Source organism: Tachysurus vachellii, chromosome 8 (assembly GCF_030014155.1).
Source record: "Tachysurus vachellii isolate PV-2020 chromosome 8, HZAU_Pvac_v1, whole genome shotgun sequence".
NCBI classification, from domain to species: domain Eukaryota; kingdom Metazoa; phylum Chordata; class Actinopteri; order Siluriformes; family Bagridae; genus Tachysurus; species Tachysurus vachellii.
Window position 1 is genome coordinate 1441028 of NC_083467.1, and position 20953 is coordinate 1461980.

At 40.5% G+C, this 20953-nt stretch overlaps 1 protein-coding gene across 1 annotated transcript; it reads left to right on the plus strand.

Annotated features, from left to right (window-relative positions):
- The first annotated feature begins 12227 nt into the window (after positions 1–12227).
- Positions 12228–14170, plus strand: LOC132849812 (interferon-induced protein 44-like). The gene is made up of 4 exons (XM_060875696.1): positions 12228–12438; positions 12539–12710; positions 13546–13646; positions 13765–14170. The coding sequence occupies exons 1-4, from the start codon at positions 12358–12360 to the stop codon at positions 13951–13953; spliced, it is 543 nt and encodes a 180-aa protein (XP_060731679.1). The 5' UTR covers positions 12228–12357; the 3' UTR covers positions 13954–14170.
- Positions 14171–20953: the final 6783 nt, after the last annotated feature.

Below are 20953 nucleotides of genomic sequence, written 5' to 3' on the forward strand. Positions count from 1 at the left end.
TAACTAATATTTTAATTTGTTTGATGATCTGAAACATTAAAATGCGACAAATGTGCAAAAAAATAAAAATCAGGAAGGGGACCAACACTTTTTCACACCACTGTATATATAACCTGTTCACCCAGGACAATGATAAAACAGCAGGAAAGAAAAAATAACAACATGAGAACAATGTTTATGATGGTGGTTACTGTGGTTACTGAATGTTTGAATATATTTTTAAGCATTTTGAAAATATATGAAAGGAAAAATTCTTTAAGCATCCTGAGGAGTGTACGGTTGGCTCGACATGCTCATGACCTGAAATACAAACATAGATCTATATACATTTTATAATATTTGAATTTAATGACACTTTTCTTATCTGTTTAACAGAATTTGTCACAGTTCTGGTTGACAAACAAGTTGAACTTGGACAGGATGTTATTCTTACCTGTCAGGCAAACAGAGAAGATGTAACAGTCTCATGGGAAAAGCATGGCCAAAAATTGATTTGTGTTGAGGGCAAGCACAAAATGAGAACAATTGGTACAAATTGTGTCTTGGAAATTTCAAAAGTTGTGGACAGTGATGAAGGAACCTACACTGTAACTCTGAGCAACAGTTCAGGTTCCACCTCATGCTCTGCACTTCTGAGAATCAGTAAGTAACAGAAGTCATTATTACATGAATTATCAGTTAACTAGAGTAATGCTAATAATAACTATATAATGAGTGATCTTAATCATACAGGTTTAAAAATTATACAATTACATCATTTGGCTTCTAAAACAATGTTTAAAGTTTATTTTCATATACATACACCAAACAGGGAAGGAAGTGCTAGTTAAAGTGTTTCATGAATAAGTTGGTCTTCAACCATCGTTTGAAAATAGCCAGTGACTCAGCTGTCCAGACCCCTAGGTGAAGTTCATTCCACCACCTTGGTGTCAGAACAGAACAGAGTATTGTAGTAAACTTGCCTCTTACCCTGAGAGATGGTGGAACCAGTCGAGCAGTGCTGGTAGATCTGAGGTGCAGTGCGAGAAGTCATGAGGGCTTTGAGGTAAGAGGGAGCTGGTCCATTTTTGGCTTTTTAGGCAGGCATCAGTGGATACCAGTGGAGCTACTGGAAGCCACCGGAAGCCAGTGGAGGGATTGCAGCAGCTGGGTGGTATGTGAGAACTTGCAGCTGCATTTTGGATCATTTGCAGAGGACCAATTGTACACCAATGTACACCTGCCAGCAGTTCATTGCAGTAATCCAGTCTTGAAATGACAAGAGATTGAACAAGTACTTGAGCAGCCTGTGTGGACAAAAATGGCCGAATCCATCTAATGCTGCAGAGAAGAAACTGACATGAGCGAGTCACATTAGCAACATAAGAGGAAAAGGAAAGTTGATTGCCCATGGTTACCCCAAGGTTGCGAGCTGTGACTGAAAGAGAGATCAGATTGTCATGCAGGGATATTGCAAGATCATGACCTGGGGATGAATAACCTGGGATTAACAGCAGTTCAGTTTTGCTAGGATTGAGTTTTAACTGATGCGCAGTCATCCATGATGATATTTCTGCCAGACATGCTGAGATCCTATCAGAGGCTGTGGTATCTGAGGGTGGGAAAGAGAGGATAAGTTGTGTATCATCAGAATAGCAGTGGTAAGAGAAATAACTTCACCAAAAGAAGGAGAAAGAGAGAAAAGAGGAGGACCAAGTACTGAGCCCCGTGGGACACCAATGGAGAGTCTGCATGGAGCAGATGTTACTCCCCTCCATGTTACCTGATATGAGCATCCACCTAGGTAAGAAGCAACCATTCCCATGCTGTTCTGCAAATCCCAAGACTCCTGAGGGTGGACAAGAGAGTCTTGTGGTTGACCGTATCAACGCTGCTGAAAGGTCAAGGAGGATAAGGATGGATGACAGTTTGGTTGATCTAGCAGCATGTAGCATGTCTTTGTGGAATGACCTGCTTTAAAGCCAGACTGGTTGGGATCTTGGAGAATGTTCTGAGAGATAGACAGACAGTTGATTATAAACAATGCATTCAAGAATTTTTGAAATAAATGAGAGAAGTGATACCGGTCTGTAGTTACTGATATCTGATGGATCCAGAGCAGGTTTCTTTAGGATTGAAATAGCCCTTGCTTTATTGAAAGTAGTTGGTACATGACCAGATGCTATGGATCTATTGACGATAGTGGTAATGAAGGGCAGAAGGTCTTGTGGGATGGTCTGGAGCATAGTGCAAGGAAGTGGATCCAATGGGCAGGTGGTAGGATTGCAAGACTGGATGAGTTGTAAAATCTCTTCTGCTGCTACTGTTGAGAAATGTGACAACAAAGGAGTGGGGGAATCCAGACCATGAGATGTAAGTGCAGTCAGGGCAGAAGTGAAGGTCCTGCAGATTTCCACAATCTTCTCATGGTAGAAAGAAGCAAAGTCTTCCGCAGTCAGGGAGGATGAAGCAGGTGGTGCCAAGGTTTTGAGTAGAGAAGAGATGATGTTGTGGAGTTTCTGATGGTTTTGTGCCAGAGCTTCAAGCTTCAACCTCCTAAGAATGGGAATATACTCATAGTGAAGTTATATACATACTGATATTAATATTAATTCACAGCATGTTGATATTGTATTGTTTTACAGTTTTAAAAGAATGGAGGAAAGTGGAATGGAAGTAAGTTCACAAACATGTCTTGGTTATATGCAAAGTACCATTATCCTACGATGGCCGAGAAGTGCAAAACAAATTAACAAATCCGAAAACACGTTAACAAATCCGAAAACTTCTTCTTCTTCTTTCGGCTTTTCCCTTCAGGGGTCGCCACAGCGAATCATCTCTCTCCACCTAACCCTATCTTCTGCATCCTCAACACTTGCACCCACTAGCTTCAAATCCTCATTAATTACATCCATATACCTCCTCTTTGGCCTTCCTCTTTGCCTCCTGCCATGTCCAACATTCTCCTACCAATATACTCACTCTCCCTCCTCTGAACATGTCCAAACCATCTTAATCTTGCCTCCCTAACTTTGTCCCCCAAACGTCCAACATGGGCTGTCCCTCTGATGTACCCGTTCCTAATCCTGTCCAATCTTGTCACTCCCAAAGAAAACCTCAACATCTTCAGTTCGGCTACCTCTAGCTCAGACTCCTGTCTCTTCTTCAGTGACACTGTCTCTAAGCCATACAGCATGGCCGGTCTCACCACTGTCCTGTACACCTTCCCCTTGATTCTTGCTGATATTTTCCTATCACACAGAACTCCTGACACCTTTCTCCACCCACTCCAACCTGCCTGCACTCGCTTCTTTACTTCTTTCCCACTCTCTGCATTACTCTGGACTGTTGACCCCAAGTACTTAAACTCCTGTACCTTCTTCACCTCTTCACCCTGTAACCTTACTGTTCCACTTCCCTCCCTTTCATTCACACACATGTACTCAGTCTTACTACGACTGACTTTCATTCCTCTTCTCTCCAGCGCAAACCTCCACCTCTCCAGGTTTTCCTCCACCTGCTCCCTGCTCTCACTACAGATCACAATGTCATCTGCAAACATCATCGTCCAAGGAGACTCCTGTCTGACCTCCTCTGACAACTGGTCCATCACTATAGCAAACAGGAAGGGGCTCAGAGCCGATCCCTGATGCAGTCCCACCTCCACTGTGAACTCCTCTGTCTGACCTACAGCACACCTCACCACTGTCCTGCTCCTCTCATACATGTCCTGCACCACTCTGACATACTTCTCTGCTACTCCTGACTTCCTCATACAGTACCACAGCTCTTCTCTTGGCACCCTGTCATACGCTTTCTCTAAGTCTACAAACACACAGTGCAACTCCCTCTGACCATCCCTATACTTCTCCATCAACATTCTCAGAGCAAAAATTGCACCATACTGCTGTTCACAAATTTCCACCACCTTCCTTAACCTAGCTTCTACTACTCTTTCCCACAACTTCATTGTATGGCTCATCAACTTTATCCCCCTATAGTTGCTGCAACTCTGCACGTCACCCTTATTCTTAAAGATCGGCAGTAACACACTCCTTCTCCATTCCTCAGGCATCCTCTCACTTTCTAAAACCCTGTTGAACAAACTAGTTAAAAATTCCACTGCTGCCTCTCCTAGACACTTCCAAACCTCTACCGGGATGTCGTCAGGACCAACTGCCTTTCCACTTTTCATCCTCTTCAAAGCCTTCCTGACTTCATCCTTTCTAATCTTATCTACTTCCTGTTCCACAGAGTTCACCCCTTCTACTCTTTTTTCCCTCTGATTTTCCTCATTCATCAGCTCCTCAAAGTATTCCTTCCATCTCCACTGTACACTCTCCTCACTTGTGAGCACCCTTCCATCTCTATCCTTAATAATTCTAACTTGCTGCACATCCTTCCCATCCCGATCCCTCTGTCTAGCTAACCTGTACAAGTCCTTCTCTCCTTCTCTAGTGTCTAACCTAGTGTACAACTCGTCATATGCCTTCTGCTTGGCCTTAGACACCTCCCTCTTCACTCTGCGCTGTAACTCCTTGAATTCGTGTCTATTCTCTTCAGTCCTGTTCATGTCCCACTTCTTCTTGGCTAATCTCTTCCTCTGGATACTATCCTGAACTTCCTCATTCCACCACCAAATCTCCTTATCTTCTTTCCTCCTTTCAGATGACACACCCAGCACCTTTCTCCCTGTCTCCCTGATCACTTCTGCTGTAGTTTCCCAGTCATCTGGCAGCACTACCTGACCACCCAGAGCCTGCCTCAACTTCTGTCTAAATTCCTCACAACATTCCTCCTTTTTCAGCTTCCACCACTTAGTTTTCTTCTCCATCTTTGACCTCTTCCTCTTACAGACCATCAGAGTCATCCTACACACCACCATCCTATGCTGTCTGGCTACACTCTCTCCCACTACCACTTTACAGTCACTAATCTCTTTCAGATTGCCTCTTCTACAAAGGATGTAGTCTACCTGTGTTCTCCTACCTCCACTCTTGTAAGTCACTCTATGTTCCTCCCTCTTCTGAAAATAAGTGTTAACCACAGCCATGTCCATCCTCTTAGCAAAGTCTACTACCATCTGTCCTTCAAGGTTCCTTTCCTTAACTCCAAACTTGCCCATCACCTCCTCATCACCTGTGTTCCCCTCACCAACATGTCCATTAAAATCCGCTCCTATCACCACTCTCTCACCCTTGGGAATACTCTCAATCACCTCATCGAATTCACACCAGAATCTCTCTTTCTCCTCTAACTCACAACCTACCTGCGGGGCATAACCACTAACAACATTCAACATCACCCCTTCAATCTCTAACTTCAGACTCATCACCCTGTCTGACACTCTCTTCACCTCCAGAACATTCCTCACAAACTCCTCCTTCAGGACCACACCTACCCCATTTCTCTTACTATCCACACCATAATAAAACAGCTTGAATCCTGCTCCTATACTACGAGCCTTGCTACCCTTCCACTTGGTCTCCTGTACACACAGTATATCCACCTTCCTTCTCTCCATCATATCAGCCAGCTCTCTACCTTTCCCTGTCATAGTACCAACATTCAGAGTCCCTATTCTCAGTCCTACACTCTTACCTTTCCTCTTCTCTCTCTGTCTGTGCACTCTCCTCCCTCCTCTACTTCTTCGACCAACAGTAGCCCAATTTCCACCGGCGCCCTGTAGGTCAACGGCGCCGATGGCGGTCGTTGTTAACCCGGGCCTCGACCGATCCGGTATGAAATTCTTACTGACAATTCGCATGGTTAGATTTGGCAATGTTTTATGCCGGATGCCCTTCCTGACGCAACCCTCTCTATTTATCCGGGCTTGGGACCGGCACAGAAGTCACTGGACTGTGACCCCCATGGCTAGATTAACAAATCCGATAACACATTAACAAATCCGAAAACACTCAAGGTATACATGAAGTTCAACAGTCTGCCGCAGGGAAAGGTTGGAATGGATGGATGGAATGGATTACTGTGGATTAATTCTGTTATTTTCTTATATTTAAATGGAGAACTTTACACATTACACATAAGATTCCATACCTGTATATCTTGAGTGACAGGTGTCTTGTCCAATAATCGGTAAGTTTCCATTCGAAAATGATACCTATCGTTTCCGGGTTGTCTGACTTGTCGTTGTGTTTTTGGATTTGTTAATGTGTTTTCGGATTTGTTAAAGTGTTTTCGGATTTGTTAATTTGTTTTGCACTTCTCGGCCACCGTGGATTACACAAATATATAAAAGTTAAATATGAAATATTATAATAATTTAATTAATAAATATAAATGTGCTGGAATCACCTTTTTTCTTCAGACAAGAGAGAATGTTAAACTCTCTCAAGACATTTCAAATTTGTAATGAAGTTCAAGTGCTCAGATTTTTCCTCTGTGGACCAGTTGGAGCAGGAAAGTCCAGCACCATAGACACCATCAGATCCATTTTTGAAGGCCGTCAGTTTATCAACTGTATGGCTGCTGCAGGATCAACAATGAGTCATACTCTATGCGTGAGTCTATATTACACATTCCTAAATGTGTGACTTCATTTCACTTTGTATGCATGAGATGTTATCTAGTTAAACTTTAACATGATTTTCTGTAACTTTACAGTATGAACGATTTCAAATCGCAAATGAAGAAGGATCATTTCCTTTTGCCTTCAATGATATAATGGGTTCGGAAAAAGACTCTGGAGTCCTCAATGAAGATATCATCAGTGCTTTAAAAGGTCACATGAAAGAGGGTTACCTGGTGTGTAACACTTACACTCTATTGAATTCATATTATAGTAGTTTGCATAAAATACTACAAGTATAAACAGTCTTTATTGAACTCTCTTTTCTTCAGTTCAATGCTGAAACTCCACTGTCTGAAAGCAGCCTTTACTACAATAAAAACCCCACCCTGAGTGATCAGATGCACTGCCTGGTGTTCGTCATGCCAGCTGACAAAATTTCAACCCAAGATCCAAGGTTTCTCCAAAAAATGAAGAGTGTCATAAAGACAGCAAGCAGCATGGGTGAGTCAGTCATGAACTCAGTAATATTAATTAAATTAATTAATTAAATATATTTTATGTTCATTACATTTAATTTAATCAATTCATTCCTTTCCTCTCCATTTGTGTAACAATAAAAACAAAACAGCACTATTAAAATCTTGACTGCTCTGATGCTCTGACTCACATGATTCTCATTTCTGCATTGAGACCAAAACCTTGCTCTCCATAATAGCATAACTGGATCATATTACATGTACGAAACATATGAATTAAGATTGTCTGCAGTTTAGAATACCTAGAAATATTTGGAATTGGCACATTTTTAGCAAAGAAACATAAAAGCCAATAAACTAATCATTAATCAGACTGCAAAAATCCAGCACACTTCTAAGGCACTGAAATGACTGAAGTGTTATGTGTGTGTTTCCTGATTATGCTACAGGAATACCTCATGTGGTTTTCATGACAAGAGTAGACCATGCATGTCCATTAACCAAGAAGAACCTGCAAAACGTCTACAAAAGCAAGAAGATCAAAGACAATGTGAGTCATTTTTCATGCTGAAAACTACGGTGGCCGGGAAGTGCAAAACAAATTAACAAAACCCAAACCAAATTAACAAAACCCAAACCAAATTAACAAAACCCAAACCAAATTAACAAAACCGAAAACAGATTAACAAGTCAGACACCCCGGAAGCGGTTGGTATAATTTGTGAATGGAAACTTACCATTATCGGACGAAACACCTTTCATTCACATGTATATCTTTAATGACAGTCGTCTTGTCCAATGATTGGTAAGTTTCCATTCACAAACTATACTTACCGCTTCCGGGTTGGTATAGTTTGTGATTGGACAAGACACCTGTCACTCAAAGTATACATGAAGTTCAACAGTCTGCCACAGGGAAAAGTTGGAATGGATTGATGGAATGGATTACTGTGGATTAATTCTGTTATTTTCTTTAACAGAGAACTTTATTTAAACGGAGAACTTTACACATTACACATAATATTCCATACCTGTATATCTTGAGTGACAAGTGTCTTGTCCAATGATCGGTAAGTTTCCATTCAAAAAACGATACACTACCGTTTCTGGATTGTCTGACTTGTCGTTGTGTTTTCGGTTTTGTTAATTTGGTTTGGGTTTTGTTAATGTGTTTTCCGTTTTGTTAATTTGGTTTTCCGTTTTGTTAATTTGGTTTGGGTTTTGTTAATGTGTTTTCGGTTTTGTTAATTTGGTTTGGGTTTTGTTAATGTGTTTTCGGTTTTGTTAATTTGGTTTGGGTTTTGTTAATGTGTTTTCGGTTTTGTTAATGTGTTTTCGGTTTTGTTAATTTGGTTTTCCGTTTTGTTAATTTGGTTTTCCGTTTTGTTAATTTGGTTTGGGTTTTGTTAATGTGTTTTCGGTTTTGTTAATTTGTTTTGCACTTCCCGGCCACCGTAGAAAACTGTAGAGTTTCCTAACTACAAATTTTGACATCATATGTATATTTGTGTTTGTGTGTGTGTGTGTGTGTGTGTGTGTGTCCAGATGGAGAAATGCAGTTATGAACTGGGTGTGACTGTGAACCGTATCTTTCCTGTCTTGAACTATCATGAGCAGATCCACATGAATGAAGATATAAACAGCCTGATGCTCGATGCCTTAACAAAGATTACCTACTTTGCGAATGACTATGTGCTCAAAAAGAGTTCACAACAACAATCAACCTGTGAATAAAGAAAGTTCACATGATAAGTGACAAACAATTTTAAAGTTTGTCTAATGAGTTACTCAGATATTCATATTAATCTAATAATTAATGCAAATATATTAATGATTACATTTCATTTAGTTTTTTAAGTAGCTATATAAAAGAGTTTAGATTTTTACTTGATTATAGAATTGATTTGGAATTGTGCATCAGTATCACAGCCTGAATAAAGAGTGTAATGCTAACATGGAGCTTTTCAGACATTTCAGATCTTTTATATTTAGCTCAGTTTCTGTAATGTAATAGGATTTACAGTATGTGGATATATTTTCATATATTGAATGTGACATTTTATCTGCTTTTTTATTTTAAAAATTCAGATGTATTATTATTAATGTGTGAATAAAACTATACAATGCATACCCATGTATGTTTGATCACATTTTTACCAATAAAATGTAAATATTACATAATGAAACTGTATAAGCCATTACAAAATTATTAGCTTAAACAATATAACATATAGCTTAAACATGTTGTGTTTACTCGTGTTATGTGAAAGATAACTTTTTCACACTTTTTCACACTTTCACACAGACTTTTTCACACCACTGTATATATATTATATATATTTCTACATAATTACAATAGCTTAAAAGTTTCAATTGTTCATTATTCATGAGCTATAATTAAGAATGTTCCAGCATGCATGAGGAATCAATAAACATGCAATTATTCAAGGTATAAAAAACTGCCAGGTAACTTTCACTTTCATTTTCTCAGAAACGCTCCACTTCCCCTCTGCAGCAAACAGCAAAAGAGAAAGAAGAATCAGCAGTCGAGAGGAAGAGGAGCTGAGCTGCACACAGAACCGCAGAAACACACACAGACCTTAAATCTCACTAGGAGCTTCACACAAGGTAAGTTATGTTCATAAAGAAGGATCATGTGTAGTATAGAAAACACACTCACTTCTTTATCTCGTATGCAAACAAAACACACACATGAACACACACATGCACGCACACACACAAAAACATACACACACGCGCACACGCACACACACACGCACACACACACACACGTGCACACACACACCCAGACATGAACACACACACACACGCCTCTACTAATGATCTTCAACCACAATAAACAAGAACCAGTTGATTGTTTTGTTGCTATTTATTTCAAGATCATTATATTCTCATTCATCAGTGTCTTTTATTACAGATACAACCTAGTTTTGTGCTTCACATTTACTCCCTCTTTCTTTCTTTTGATTTGCTGCATCACTGTTTCATTCTCCACATGGCTACAGTATCTAATGCTAAAATGAATAAGATTCTAATGCAACTGTAAATGTTTCTAATGTGAATTTAGTACCATAAAATTCAGATTTTATTAAACCAAACACAACCATATACTTTATGATTTTTACTATGGTAACTGTCTGTTATAAAATAGAGAAAAGACTTAATACAAGAAAATTAAGTCCTATGGGAACAAGGTGCACAGAGTAGACGTCTACGTGCTAGTGTAAATACAGGTTTTTATTTTTTTAGTTATAGGTTAGAGGTTAGTTAAAATCTTCATGGAACCTTTAGCCATTTTAAAAGACTGATGTACTCTGCTGTCTGGATTAAGGTTAGAAGTTCATTTCACTACTGAGTAACAGTCAGTTAAATATTAAAAATATTTCAGGTTTAAAATATTTCACTATGATCTATGAAGCTGGATTCACCTGGTCATGCTCTGGTGCCGTTTACTCTAGACAGATAACAGTTCAGGCAGCTAAGAGGGGATGATGATTGCACACATCTTGTGAACCTGCCTGTCTTGCTCAGTGCTGTTCCCAAACCAGTTTGTGGCGCTTTCTGTCAAGACTCTCTCAATGCTCTCAATATCTTAATAATATTTCATTTTTTCCATCAATATAGAGTCAATCATGGGAGGAAATCCAACCAAACCCGGTATGTAAACATAAACTGAAGCATTTCATTCAACACGGTCTAATGTTAATTTAGGATCTGAAATATATCAGAAATATACCACAGTGACTCTGGAACTGGTGCATTCTTGCAGAATAACTTGTTAATTATGATTCTGAATGTATTATAATTAAATAATTATTCAGTAATTTAACAGAGATATTGGGAGTTTGGGCTCTGTACATGATGATGGTCTAATCTAACACACGTTAGCTGGTTCAGATGAACTAATGAATGTTTAAATCTAATTTTAAGCATTTTGAAAATATATGAAATGAAAAATTCTAAAAGAATTCTTTAAGCATCCTGAGGAGTGTACGGTTGGCTCGACATGCTCATGATCTGATATACAAACATATATCTATATACATTTTATAATATTTGAATTTAATTACATTTTTCTTATCCGTATAACAGAATTTGTCACAGTTCTGGCTGATAAACAAGTTGAACCTGGACAGGATATTATTCTTATCTGTCAGGCAAACACAGAAGATGTAACAGATCCATGATGATATTTCTGCCAGACATGCTGAGATCCGATCAGAAGCTGTGGTATCTGAGGGTGGGAAAGAGATGATAAGTTGTGAATCATCAGCATAGCAGTGGTAAGTTACAGAAGAAAGGGAGACAGAGTGGAGGTTGAGGTGGGTGAAGGACACCAGGTGATGATCGATTTGTAGTAGTGTAGCAGCCATGTCTGTAGTTGGGGAAGGATGGGTGAAAACCAGTTTAGAGCTACAACTTTATCTATATTCCAACTCCTTCACTTTTGTCTTCTTTAGCCATTCTAATGTGGATTTGCAGATCATTGTCCTGCTTAGTGACCCAATTTCCACCTAGATTAAGTGGCTGCACAGATGGATAAATCCTCCATGCATCACCAGGTTTGATAGTTGGCATGAGGGGTATTTGGTGATATGCATTGTTTGGTTTACACCAAACTTGGTGAGGACAATGCAGTTATTATTAAAGGCGCTAATAAATAAAAGGGAGGGGATAATTTCTTTTTACAATGCACCTCCTAAGAATGGGAATATACTGTTAGTATAGTTATATACATACTAATATCAATATTAATTCATAGCATGTTAATATTGTATTGTTTTTACAGTTATAAAAGAATGGAGGAAAGTGGAATGGAAGTAAGTTCACAAACATGTTTTGGTTATATGCAAAGTACCATTATCCATAAAGACCTTAGATGATGGACATGCGCAGTGGATTACACAAATATATAAAAGTTAAATATGAAATATTATAGTATTTTTATTAGTAAATATAAATATGTTGGAATCACCTTATTTCTTCAGACAAGAAAGAATGTTACACTCTCTCAAGACATTTAAAATTTGTAATGAAGTTCAAGAGCTCAGATTCCTCGTCTGTGGACCGGTTGGAGCAGGAAAGTCCAGCACCATAAACACCATCAGATCCATTTTTGAAGGCCGTCAGTTTATTAACTGTCTGGCTGCTGCAGGATCAAAAAAGACTCATACTCTATGCGTGAGTCCTACGTATATTACGCAGTCCTACGTGTGTGACTTCATTTCACTTTCTATGCATGAGATGTTATCTAGTTAAACTTTAACATGGTTTTCTGTAACATTACAATATGAAAGATTTGAATTTGCAAATGAAGAAGGATCATTTCCTTTTGGCTTCAATGATATAATGGGTGCAGAAAAAGACTCTGGAGTCCTCAGTGAAGATATCATCAGTGCTTTAAAAGGTCATATTAAAGAGGGTTACATGGTGTGTAACACTTACACTTCTACAGAATTCATTATAGTATAAATAACAAATGTCACTAGAAAATACATAATCAGTCTTTATTGAACTCTCTTTTCTTCAGTTTAACTTTGAAACTCCACTGTCTGAAAGCAGTTTTTACTACAATAAAAACCCCACCCTGAGTGATCAGATGCACTGCCTGGTGTTCGTCATGCCAGCTGACACAATTTCAACCCAAGACAAAAAGTTTCTCCAAAAAATTAAGAGTGTCGTAAAAGCAGCAAGCAGCATGGGTGAGTCAGTCATGAACTCACTCACTAATCTCTCACTCACTCATTTTCTACCACTTATCCGAACTACCTCGGGTCACGGGGAGCCTGTGCCTATCTCAAGCGTCATCGGGCATCAAGGATACACCCTGGACGGAGTGCCAACCCATCGCAGGGCACACACACAAACTCTCATTCACTCACGCAATCACACACTACGGACAATTTTCCAGATGCCAATCAACCTACCATGCATGTCTTTGGACCGGGGGAGGAAACCGGAGTACCCGGAGGAAACCCCCGAGGCATGGGGAGAACATGCAAACTCCACACACACAAGGTGGAGGGGGGAATCGAACCCCCAACCCTGGAGGTGTGAGGCGAACGTGCTAACCACTAAGCCACCATGACCCCCAGTCATGAACTCAGTAATATTAATATAATTAATTAATTAAATATATTTTGTAAGTTAATTACATTTACTTTAATCAATTCATTCCTTTCCTCTCCATTTGTGTAACAATAAAAACAAAACAGCACTATTAAAATCTTGACTGCTCTGATGCTCTGACTCACATGATTCTCATATCTACATTGAGACCAAAACCTCGCTCTTCATAATAGCATAACTGGATCATATTACATGTACGAAACATATGAATTAAGATTGTCTGCAGTTTAGAATACCTAGAAACATTTGGAACTGAAATAAATTCATTTTGGTTGGCAGAAATTTTAGCACAGAAACATAAATCCAATAAACTAATCATTAATCAGACCGCAAAAATCCAGCACACTTCTAAGGTTTTACACTGAAATGACTGAATTGTTATGTGTTTGTTTCCTGATGATGCTACAGGAATTCCTCAAGTAATCTTCATGACAAGAGTAGACCTCGCATGTCCATTAACCAAGAAGAAACTGCAAAACGTCTACAAAAGCAAGAAGATCAAAGACAATGTGAGTCATTTTACCATATTGAAAACTGTAGAGTTTCCTAACTACAAATTTTGACATCATATGTATATTTGTGTTTGTGTGTGTGTGTGTTTGTGTGTGTGTGTGTGTGTGTGTTTAGATGCAGATATGCAGTTATGAACTGGCTGTGCCTGTGAACCGTATCTTTCCTGTCTTAAACTATCATGAGCAGATCCACATGGATGAAGATATAATCTGCCTGATGCTCGATGCCTTAACAAAGATTATCTACTGGGCTAATGACTATGTGCTCAAAAAGAGTTCACAACAACAATCAACCTGTGAATAAAGAAAGTTCACATGATAAGTGACAAACAATTTTAAATCATGTCTAATGAGTTACTCAGATATTCATATTAATCCAATAATTAATGCAAATATATTAATGATTACATTTCATTTTGTTTTTTTTAGTATGTAAAAGAGTTTGGTAAAGGATTTTTACTTGATTATTGAATTGGAATTGTGCATCAGTATCACAGCCTGAATAAAGAGTGTAATGCTAACATGGAGCTTTTCAGCCATTTTAGATCTTTTATATTTAGCTCAGTTTCTGTAATGTAATAGGATTTATGTGGATATATTTTTATGTGGACATATTAAATTTTACATTGATCTGCTTTTTATTTTAAAAATTCAGATATATTATTATTAATCTGTAAATATAACTATACAATGCATACCCATGTATTTTTGATCACATTTTTACCAATAAAATGTAAATATTACATAATGAAACTTCATAACCATTACAAGATGATTAGCTTGAACAATACAAACGATGCAACAAACATTTCCTGCTACAGTAAATACAGTACAAAATTAAATGGTTTCTAACAAACTGCAACAATAATTTCAATGAACTGACACATTTTAAAAAGGTCTTTGATTGATTTGATTGACAAACTCTCTGATTGAGAAAAACGTGTGGATTGAATTTGAAAATTGAAAAAAAAAATCCTTTAAACATTAATCATTAAGCAAAATAAAGTTCTATCATTTCATTAGTTATATTATGAGGTGTATCATTATTTTAATAAATAATGATACACCTCATAATATAACTAATGAAATATGTTGCTGACAGGGGATCATTAAAGGTTTCACCAACCTCTAGATCAAATCACAGTAGTTGAGTTTTAACTCTTGAAGCAGACTTTACAGAGTGTCTTGCTTTTCTCTGGTCAGCACACATTCAAACTTTTGGTTGTATAACAGGGGGTCATTTAACGGCCAACGTCACTGACGCTATACTGTGCATTTCCTTCAATGCAAATAATTATATATTATTATTTACTGTGTAATTATATCCTGATATAACTATTATCCTGATAAATCTGATTCGGACCTACGGAAAACTGCATTGTAAACATTCACCGTGGCTCTCTCACTCCTCATGAAACCCTCTGCGCTAGGAACTTGGGTGTTCTTTTTGACCACAACCTTAAATTCGACAAACAGATTAATGCTGTGGTAAAATCCAATGTTTTCCATCTCCGACAGCTTAACAAAGTAAAATCATTTTTATCCCGAAGTGATTTCCAAACATTGATCCATACAGTCATTATATTACGTCTAGATCAGTGGTCCCCAACCTTTTTATCGCCGCGGACCGGTCAACGTTTGATAATTTTACCGCGGCCCGCTGAGGGGGGGGCATTGATTGTTTATATTTTAGGTTGTTTTGATTTAATAATTTTAATTCAATTGTATTTAAACCTTCAAAACCTTCATTTATGCCTTCAAAATAAAATACAGTTACACCAAAAAATGAATATAAAGTGATTTAACATTTTAACTCACTAGAACGCTAAATCAGTGAGAACCCTGAGCTTGTTCCTTTGCAACGAGACGGTTCCATATGGGGGTAATAGGAGACAATGACACCCGAAGTGTGTTGCTTATGTCCAGTTTATTTCGTTGTTTTGTTTTGCTTGCTGTCACTGCAGAAAACCCCGCTTCACACAGATAGCATGTCGGAAATGGCAATAGGGATTTAAGTGCTGTGGTGGCAATCTCAGGGTATTCCGCCATGACTTTAATCCAGAACACCGGCAGAGTTTCTAACTTTCTAACAACGTCTGTTTCGTACTCATTTTTGCTAATTTTTGGGTTAAATTTGAGCAAACACAATATACACGTACACCAAGCACTGTTAAAAAGTACCGGTGAACAGAGAGAAGAGCGATACACACCTTCTCTCCACCAAAGCTACAACGCCACTGCCGCTTGCAGCCGCTCAGCTCCAGACGTCACTTAAAACCGACCCGATATCACGATATTTTGCGCATGCTCGGTATTGGTGTGGCTTTAGGTGACGTCTCTCAGCTCCCGGTTAACCTCTCGTACCGGTACCGGTCCGCAGCCTGGGGGTTGGGGACCACTGGTCTAGGTTACTGCAACTCTTTTTATTATGATGTCTCCCAATCATCTCTCTCTCTCGATTACAGTTGGTTCAAAATTCAGCAGCTAGACCTCTCACTAAGACGTGCAAATATGAGTCGGCTCCCATCTTATCAGCCTTACATTGGCTTCCCATCAAATTTAGAGCTGATTTTAAAATTTTACTTTACGTTTACAAAGTAATAAATAATCTGGCCCCTGAGTACCAGTCTACTCTCCCGTCATTCCCCATCAAGACACTTAAGATCGTGTGACCAATCCTTACTTGTTGTACCGTGATCTCGCCTTAAAAAACGAGGTGATCGTGCCTTTGCCGTTGTGGGACCCAAACTTTGTAATAGCATACCTTTATATATCAGGCTAGCCCCTTCTATTGCCATATTCAAGTCATCCTTGAAAACATATTTCTTTTCATTAGCTTTTAACATTCCCTGATTTTTATTGTTGTCTTCCTAGCATGTTGTTCCCTTTCGAGGGAATTTGTCAGTGCTGACGCTATGGAAATGCTTCTGTTAGGAAGTTATGTCTGAAGCTCTGTGTGCACACACGTCAATTTAATGGCTCGGGAAGGACACGTAACCAAGTGATTATGCACCAGTATGTCCATATAAGGGCATCTATGTCACATTGCTCCAGCTTCTTTATCTTCAGGAAGCGTTCTGTGTATGTGTGTTGATTGTTTGTCCTGTCCGTCTAGTGCAGAGAGACAAAATATGTTGCAATCCAAGCATAAGAGTTTCATGCATCCGTGCCCTCGCTTTATCACGGGGGGTGCCACACACTCTAATTGCTTGGTTTGTTTGGGAGAGGAGCATGCCCGGTCGGTCCTCGATGGAGCCGCTGCGTGCATTGTGAAGAATTCCCTCTGCGTACTCTCCGATCTTGCCTTGCTGTATTTTCAGCTTCGGCTACGCCTTGTGGTTCGGGTCTCGGGAGGCTTCGATCATGGGGTTCGCAGGTTGAGTTAGCGGAAGTGGAGCAAGAGATAAGTCCTTTCTCCTGGATGCCCCGGTTTCACCTCAGGGCTTGTTCGGCGACACAGTGAGTACTGTCATCGACAGGCACCAGGAGGTGAAACGCAAGTTGGCGGAGATTCTCCCTCGCTGCGGCGAGCAGCCTGGGCCATCTTCCAGCCGCTCCCAACCCCCTCCTAGCTCACTCAGGGCAGTGAAAATGGTTAGTGTGGCTGCCTGTGCCTCGCTGTCTAAGACTAGGGAGGCCGGTCAGCGTACCTGGGCCCAGACCCGTCAGGTGAGACGGGACCTCAGGTCCATCATCTCAGCCAGGCGGGGTACAAACTAGACCTGATGTCCGAATGCTGGGATTCCAAGGAGTGCCCTATTCAGGAATGTGCCCCCTACTCCCTGCCCCGCCGCCTACAACGTTTCGGTGGCAGTAGGGTCTGTGCCTGCTCCTCTTCCTTGCATGAATCTCCCTGGGTTACCACCTGCCAGTGCGCTGTTTCAGGGCACCCGAGAGGTCTGCGAGAGCTTGACACCACTCTCAGACAACCAGGAAGCGTGGAAACTTCTGCCAGAGGTGTCTCAGTGGGTCCTGGATACAGGATCCAGTTCTCCTCCCATCCTCCGCGCTTCCAGGGTGTGTTGCCCACGATTGTTGGCAGGCACCAGACAGTGTTCCTCCAGGAGGAACTTCTCTGATGAAAGTGATCATAGAGCATGTTCCCCTCCCAAAGCGGGACTCTGGCTTTTACAGCCAATATTTTGTTGTCCCCAAGAAGGACAGGGGCTGTGTCCGATTTTGGACCTGTGGGCTCTGAACTGTACTCTGAAGACTTACAAGTTCAAGATGCTCACGCTCAATGTTATTGTGTCCCAGATCAGGTCCAAAGACTGGTTTGTGACAATCGACCTCATAGACACTTATTTTCACATAGGCATTCTGCCAGAGCACAGGAAGTTCCTCATGCTCACTTTTAGGGCGAAGTGTACCAGTATTGTGTTCTTCCTTTAGGCCTAGCCCTTTCACCATGCACGTTGTGAATTACCTGGACGACTGGCTCATTCTGTGCTTTGCTTGCCCATATGAGGTCTCTAGGCCTCAGGTTGAACCCAGGAAAGTGTGCGCTGTCTTCTTTTCAGAGAACCACCTTTCTGTGTAGTTTGGGACTCCACCACGATGTGGGCACATCTGTCTCCCGCTCCGGTGGCTTCCATCTTGTCAGCAGTGAAAGCTATTCGGCTAGGCCGAGGCCTCTCTGTCGCCGAGGCACAGATAGTGCTCATCCTCATGTCAGCAGCAGCCAACGTTATCCCTTTGGGTCTGCTTCACATGAGGCCATTCCAGCTCTGGCTCAGGGGTGCGGGCTTTCATCCTCGTAGATATCCCCTCAGGGTTATAAGGGTTACACGCCGTGGGCTTCGTACCCTACTTATGTGGAAAAGAAACCGGTTCCTGGCCTTGGGTCCCATTTTAGGGGCGTGTCACTGTCACAGGACTCTTTCGACAGACGCCTCGCTTTCTGGCTGGGGAGCGGCCTTGGATGGCCGTCCTGCCTAGGGTCTATGGGACGGCCCCTATCTGTCATGGCAAATAAATGGCCTGGAGATAAGGGCTGTGTTTCAAGCATTGAAACACTTTCTCCCAGACCTGCTGCCATGTCTTAGTATGGACAGACAGCACTGCGGTGGTGTCCTATATAAATCATCAGGGCGGTTCACGCTCCCTATTCAGGTTGGAGCAGCAGATTCAGCTCTAGGCAGAGACCAGGTTCCTTTTGCGGAGAGCGTTTTTCATTCCTGGGCATGTAAATCGGGAGGCAGACTTCCTTTCAAGGCAGGTGCTGCAGCCCGGGGAGTGGTGTCTCCACCCCCACGTGGTGGAGCGAATTTGGCAGATTTTCAGCTGGGCGGAAGTGGATCTGTTCGCCTTCAAAGAGTCGACCCACTGTCCGCTGTGGTTTTCCCTCTCTCATCCGGCCCCTTTGGGTCTGGATGCCTTGGTATGGATGTGGCCGAGGCTCCGTCTGTACGCCTTTCCCCCCGGTAGCTCTGCCCCCGCAAGTCCTAGCCAGAGTGCACCATGACCGAATCAACCTTCTCCTAGGTGTCCCTCGTTGGCCCTCTCGAGTTTGGTTCCCGTCAGGAAGGATCTCCTCTCTCAGGCGCAGGGGGCAATCCTACACACCCATCCTGAGATGTGGAAGCTTTGAGTCTGGCCCCTGAGGGGGACCAGTTCCTAGAGGCAGGCCGAAAGACACCAGGTTACGTATGTAACCCAGTTCCCTGAGATAGGAACGAGACGCTGCATCGCTGGCCCCGGGTGTCCTCTTGCGCTTCCTTCAGACAAATAGAAGCTGGAGCAATGTGACGTAGATGCCCTTATATGGACTTACTGTTGCGTAATAACTTTGTCACGTGTCCTTCACTAGCCATAAAATTGGCGTGTGTGCACACAGAGCTTCAGACACAAGTTCCTCACATAAGCTTTCCCATAGCGTCAGCCCTGATGCAGTGTCTCGTTCCCTTCTCAGGGAACTGGGTTACATACCTAACCTGGTGTAGTTTTTTAATGCTTTTATGTTCTTCTAATGTTTTTATGATTTGTTTTTACAAAGATTAAATTGTGTTTTTTATTTTTATTTGATGTACAGAACTTTGATCAGCCTCGGATGGTTTTAAATGTGTTTTATAAATAAAGATTGATTGATTGATATTATTTTTTGTTAATACTTTGATTTTGTTAATACAAATGTTTATTCAGCCCTGCTGAGTTCTTCCCAGTGCTTTCAGCTGAATGCCAAAATGCCACATGAAATACACCGCAACTGCCTCTACATGTTTAGTTATCAGGCTTGGTCTGAACTTTGTACACTGTGATTGACACACTGCAGGTAAATAAGCACTAAAATTCATGATGAAGTTAAAATTTCAACCTTTAGACTCATTTAATGTATATGCAAAATGTTTCAAATAATTAAAATGACAAATTTAAATGAACACACACACACACACACACACACACAGCAGTCAAAATGAAAGTAAAAGTAAATAAAAAAATAAATATACACCACCCTGACCTTGGGCTTCCTGCCCCACCCAGGTAGTGGTTGTCTCTTCAAAACATCATTCACATTGCCTTTTGCCACCATATAAGGGAGTGAATCATCCTGATCTATCATCATCTGACAGAGTTATTTGATTGATTCATTGATTTTTGACAATGCAGCATTTTTTCTTCAATCTCAAATTTTAAAATAGCCTTTGAGTGTGGTCTGTTTAAGAGGAGTTCTTCTTGCATGAGCTTTCTTTCCCATTCAGACAAGACCACATGTCATATGACTCTAACATTGACTGGCTAGACTGGATAACAGACTCAGCAAAGAGAGAGAGGAGTCGTTTTAACTCCCAGAATCGAATTACATAGAAAAGATTTTGGGAAAAAAAATCATTTGTATTGTGGTTTCTGTGTTTGTGTTCTACTTGTGTACTATTAAAACCCAAGCATTACGTGACAAAGTTCAAACTTCTTTATGTGACAAAGAAGATGTAACATGTTTAACAAATGCATTTGCAACCTTTTATTCTAAGTTTGATTTACAATTTTATATAATAACATGTTGTTCCACTCATAACCATCGAGGTAAATATAAGAACAATGTTAATGACGATGGTTACTGTGGTTACTGTGCAGGGAATTCATGCAGATTCAGAATGTACATGATCATGTTCCTGTCTTTAGTCCCTAATTTCTGCATAATTACAATAGCTTAAAAGTATCAGTTGTAGTAATAAAGTATTCATGTGCTATAATTAAGAATGTTTCAGCATACATGAGGAATCAATAAGCATGCAATAATTCGAGCTATAAAAAAACTGCCAGATAACTTTCACTTTTGTTTTCCCAGAAATGCTCCCCTTCCCCTC

Excerpts from the sequence above, each read along its gene's own strand:
- LOC132849812 (XM_060875696.1), top strand. The coding sequence starts at position 12,358 with ATGGGTGCAGAAAAAGACTCTGGAGTCCTCAGTGAAGATATCATCAGT. Across the intron at positions 12,439-12,538 it reads ATATTAAAGAGGGTTACATG|TTTAACTTTGAAACTCCACT; the intron begins GTGTGTAACACT and ends TCTTTTCTTCAG. Across the intron at positions 13,647-13,764 it reads GCAAGAAGATCAAAGACAAT|ATGCAGATATGCAGTTATGA; the intron begins GTGAGTCATTTT and ends GTGTGTGTTTAG.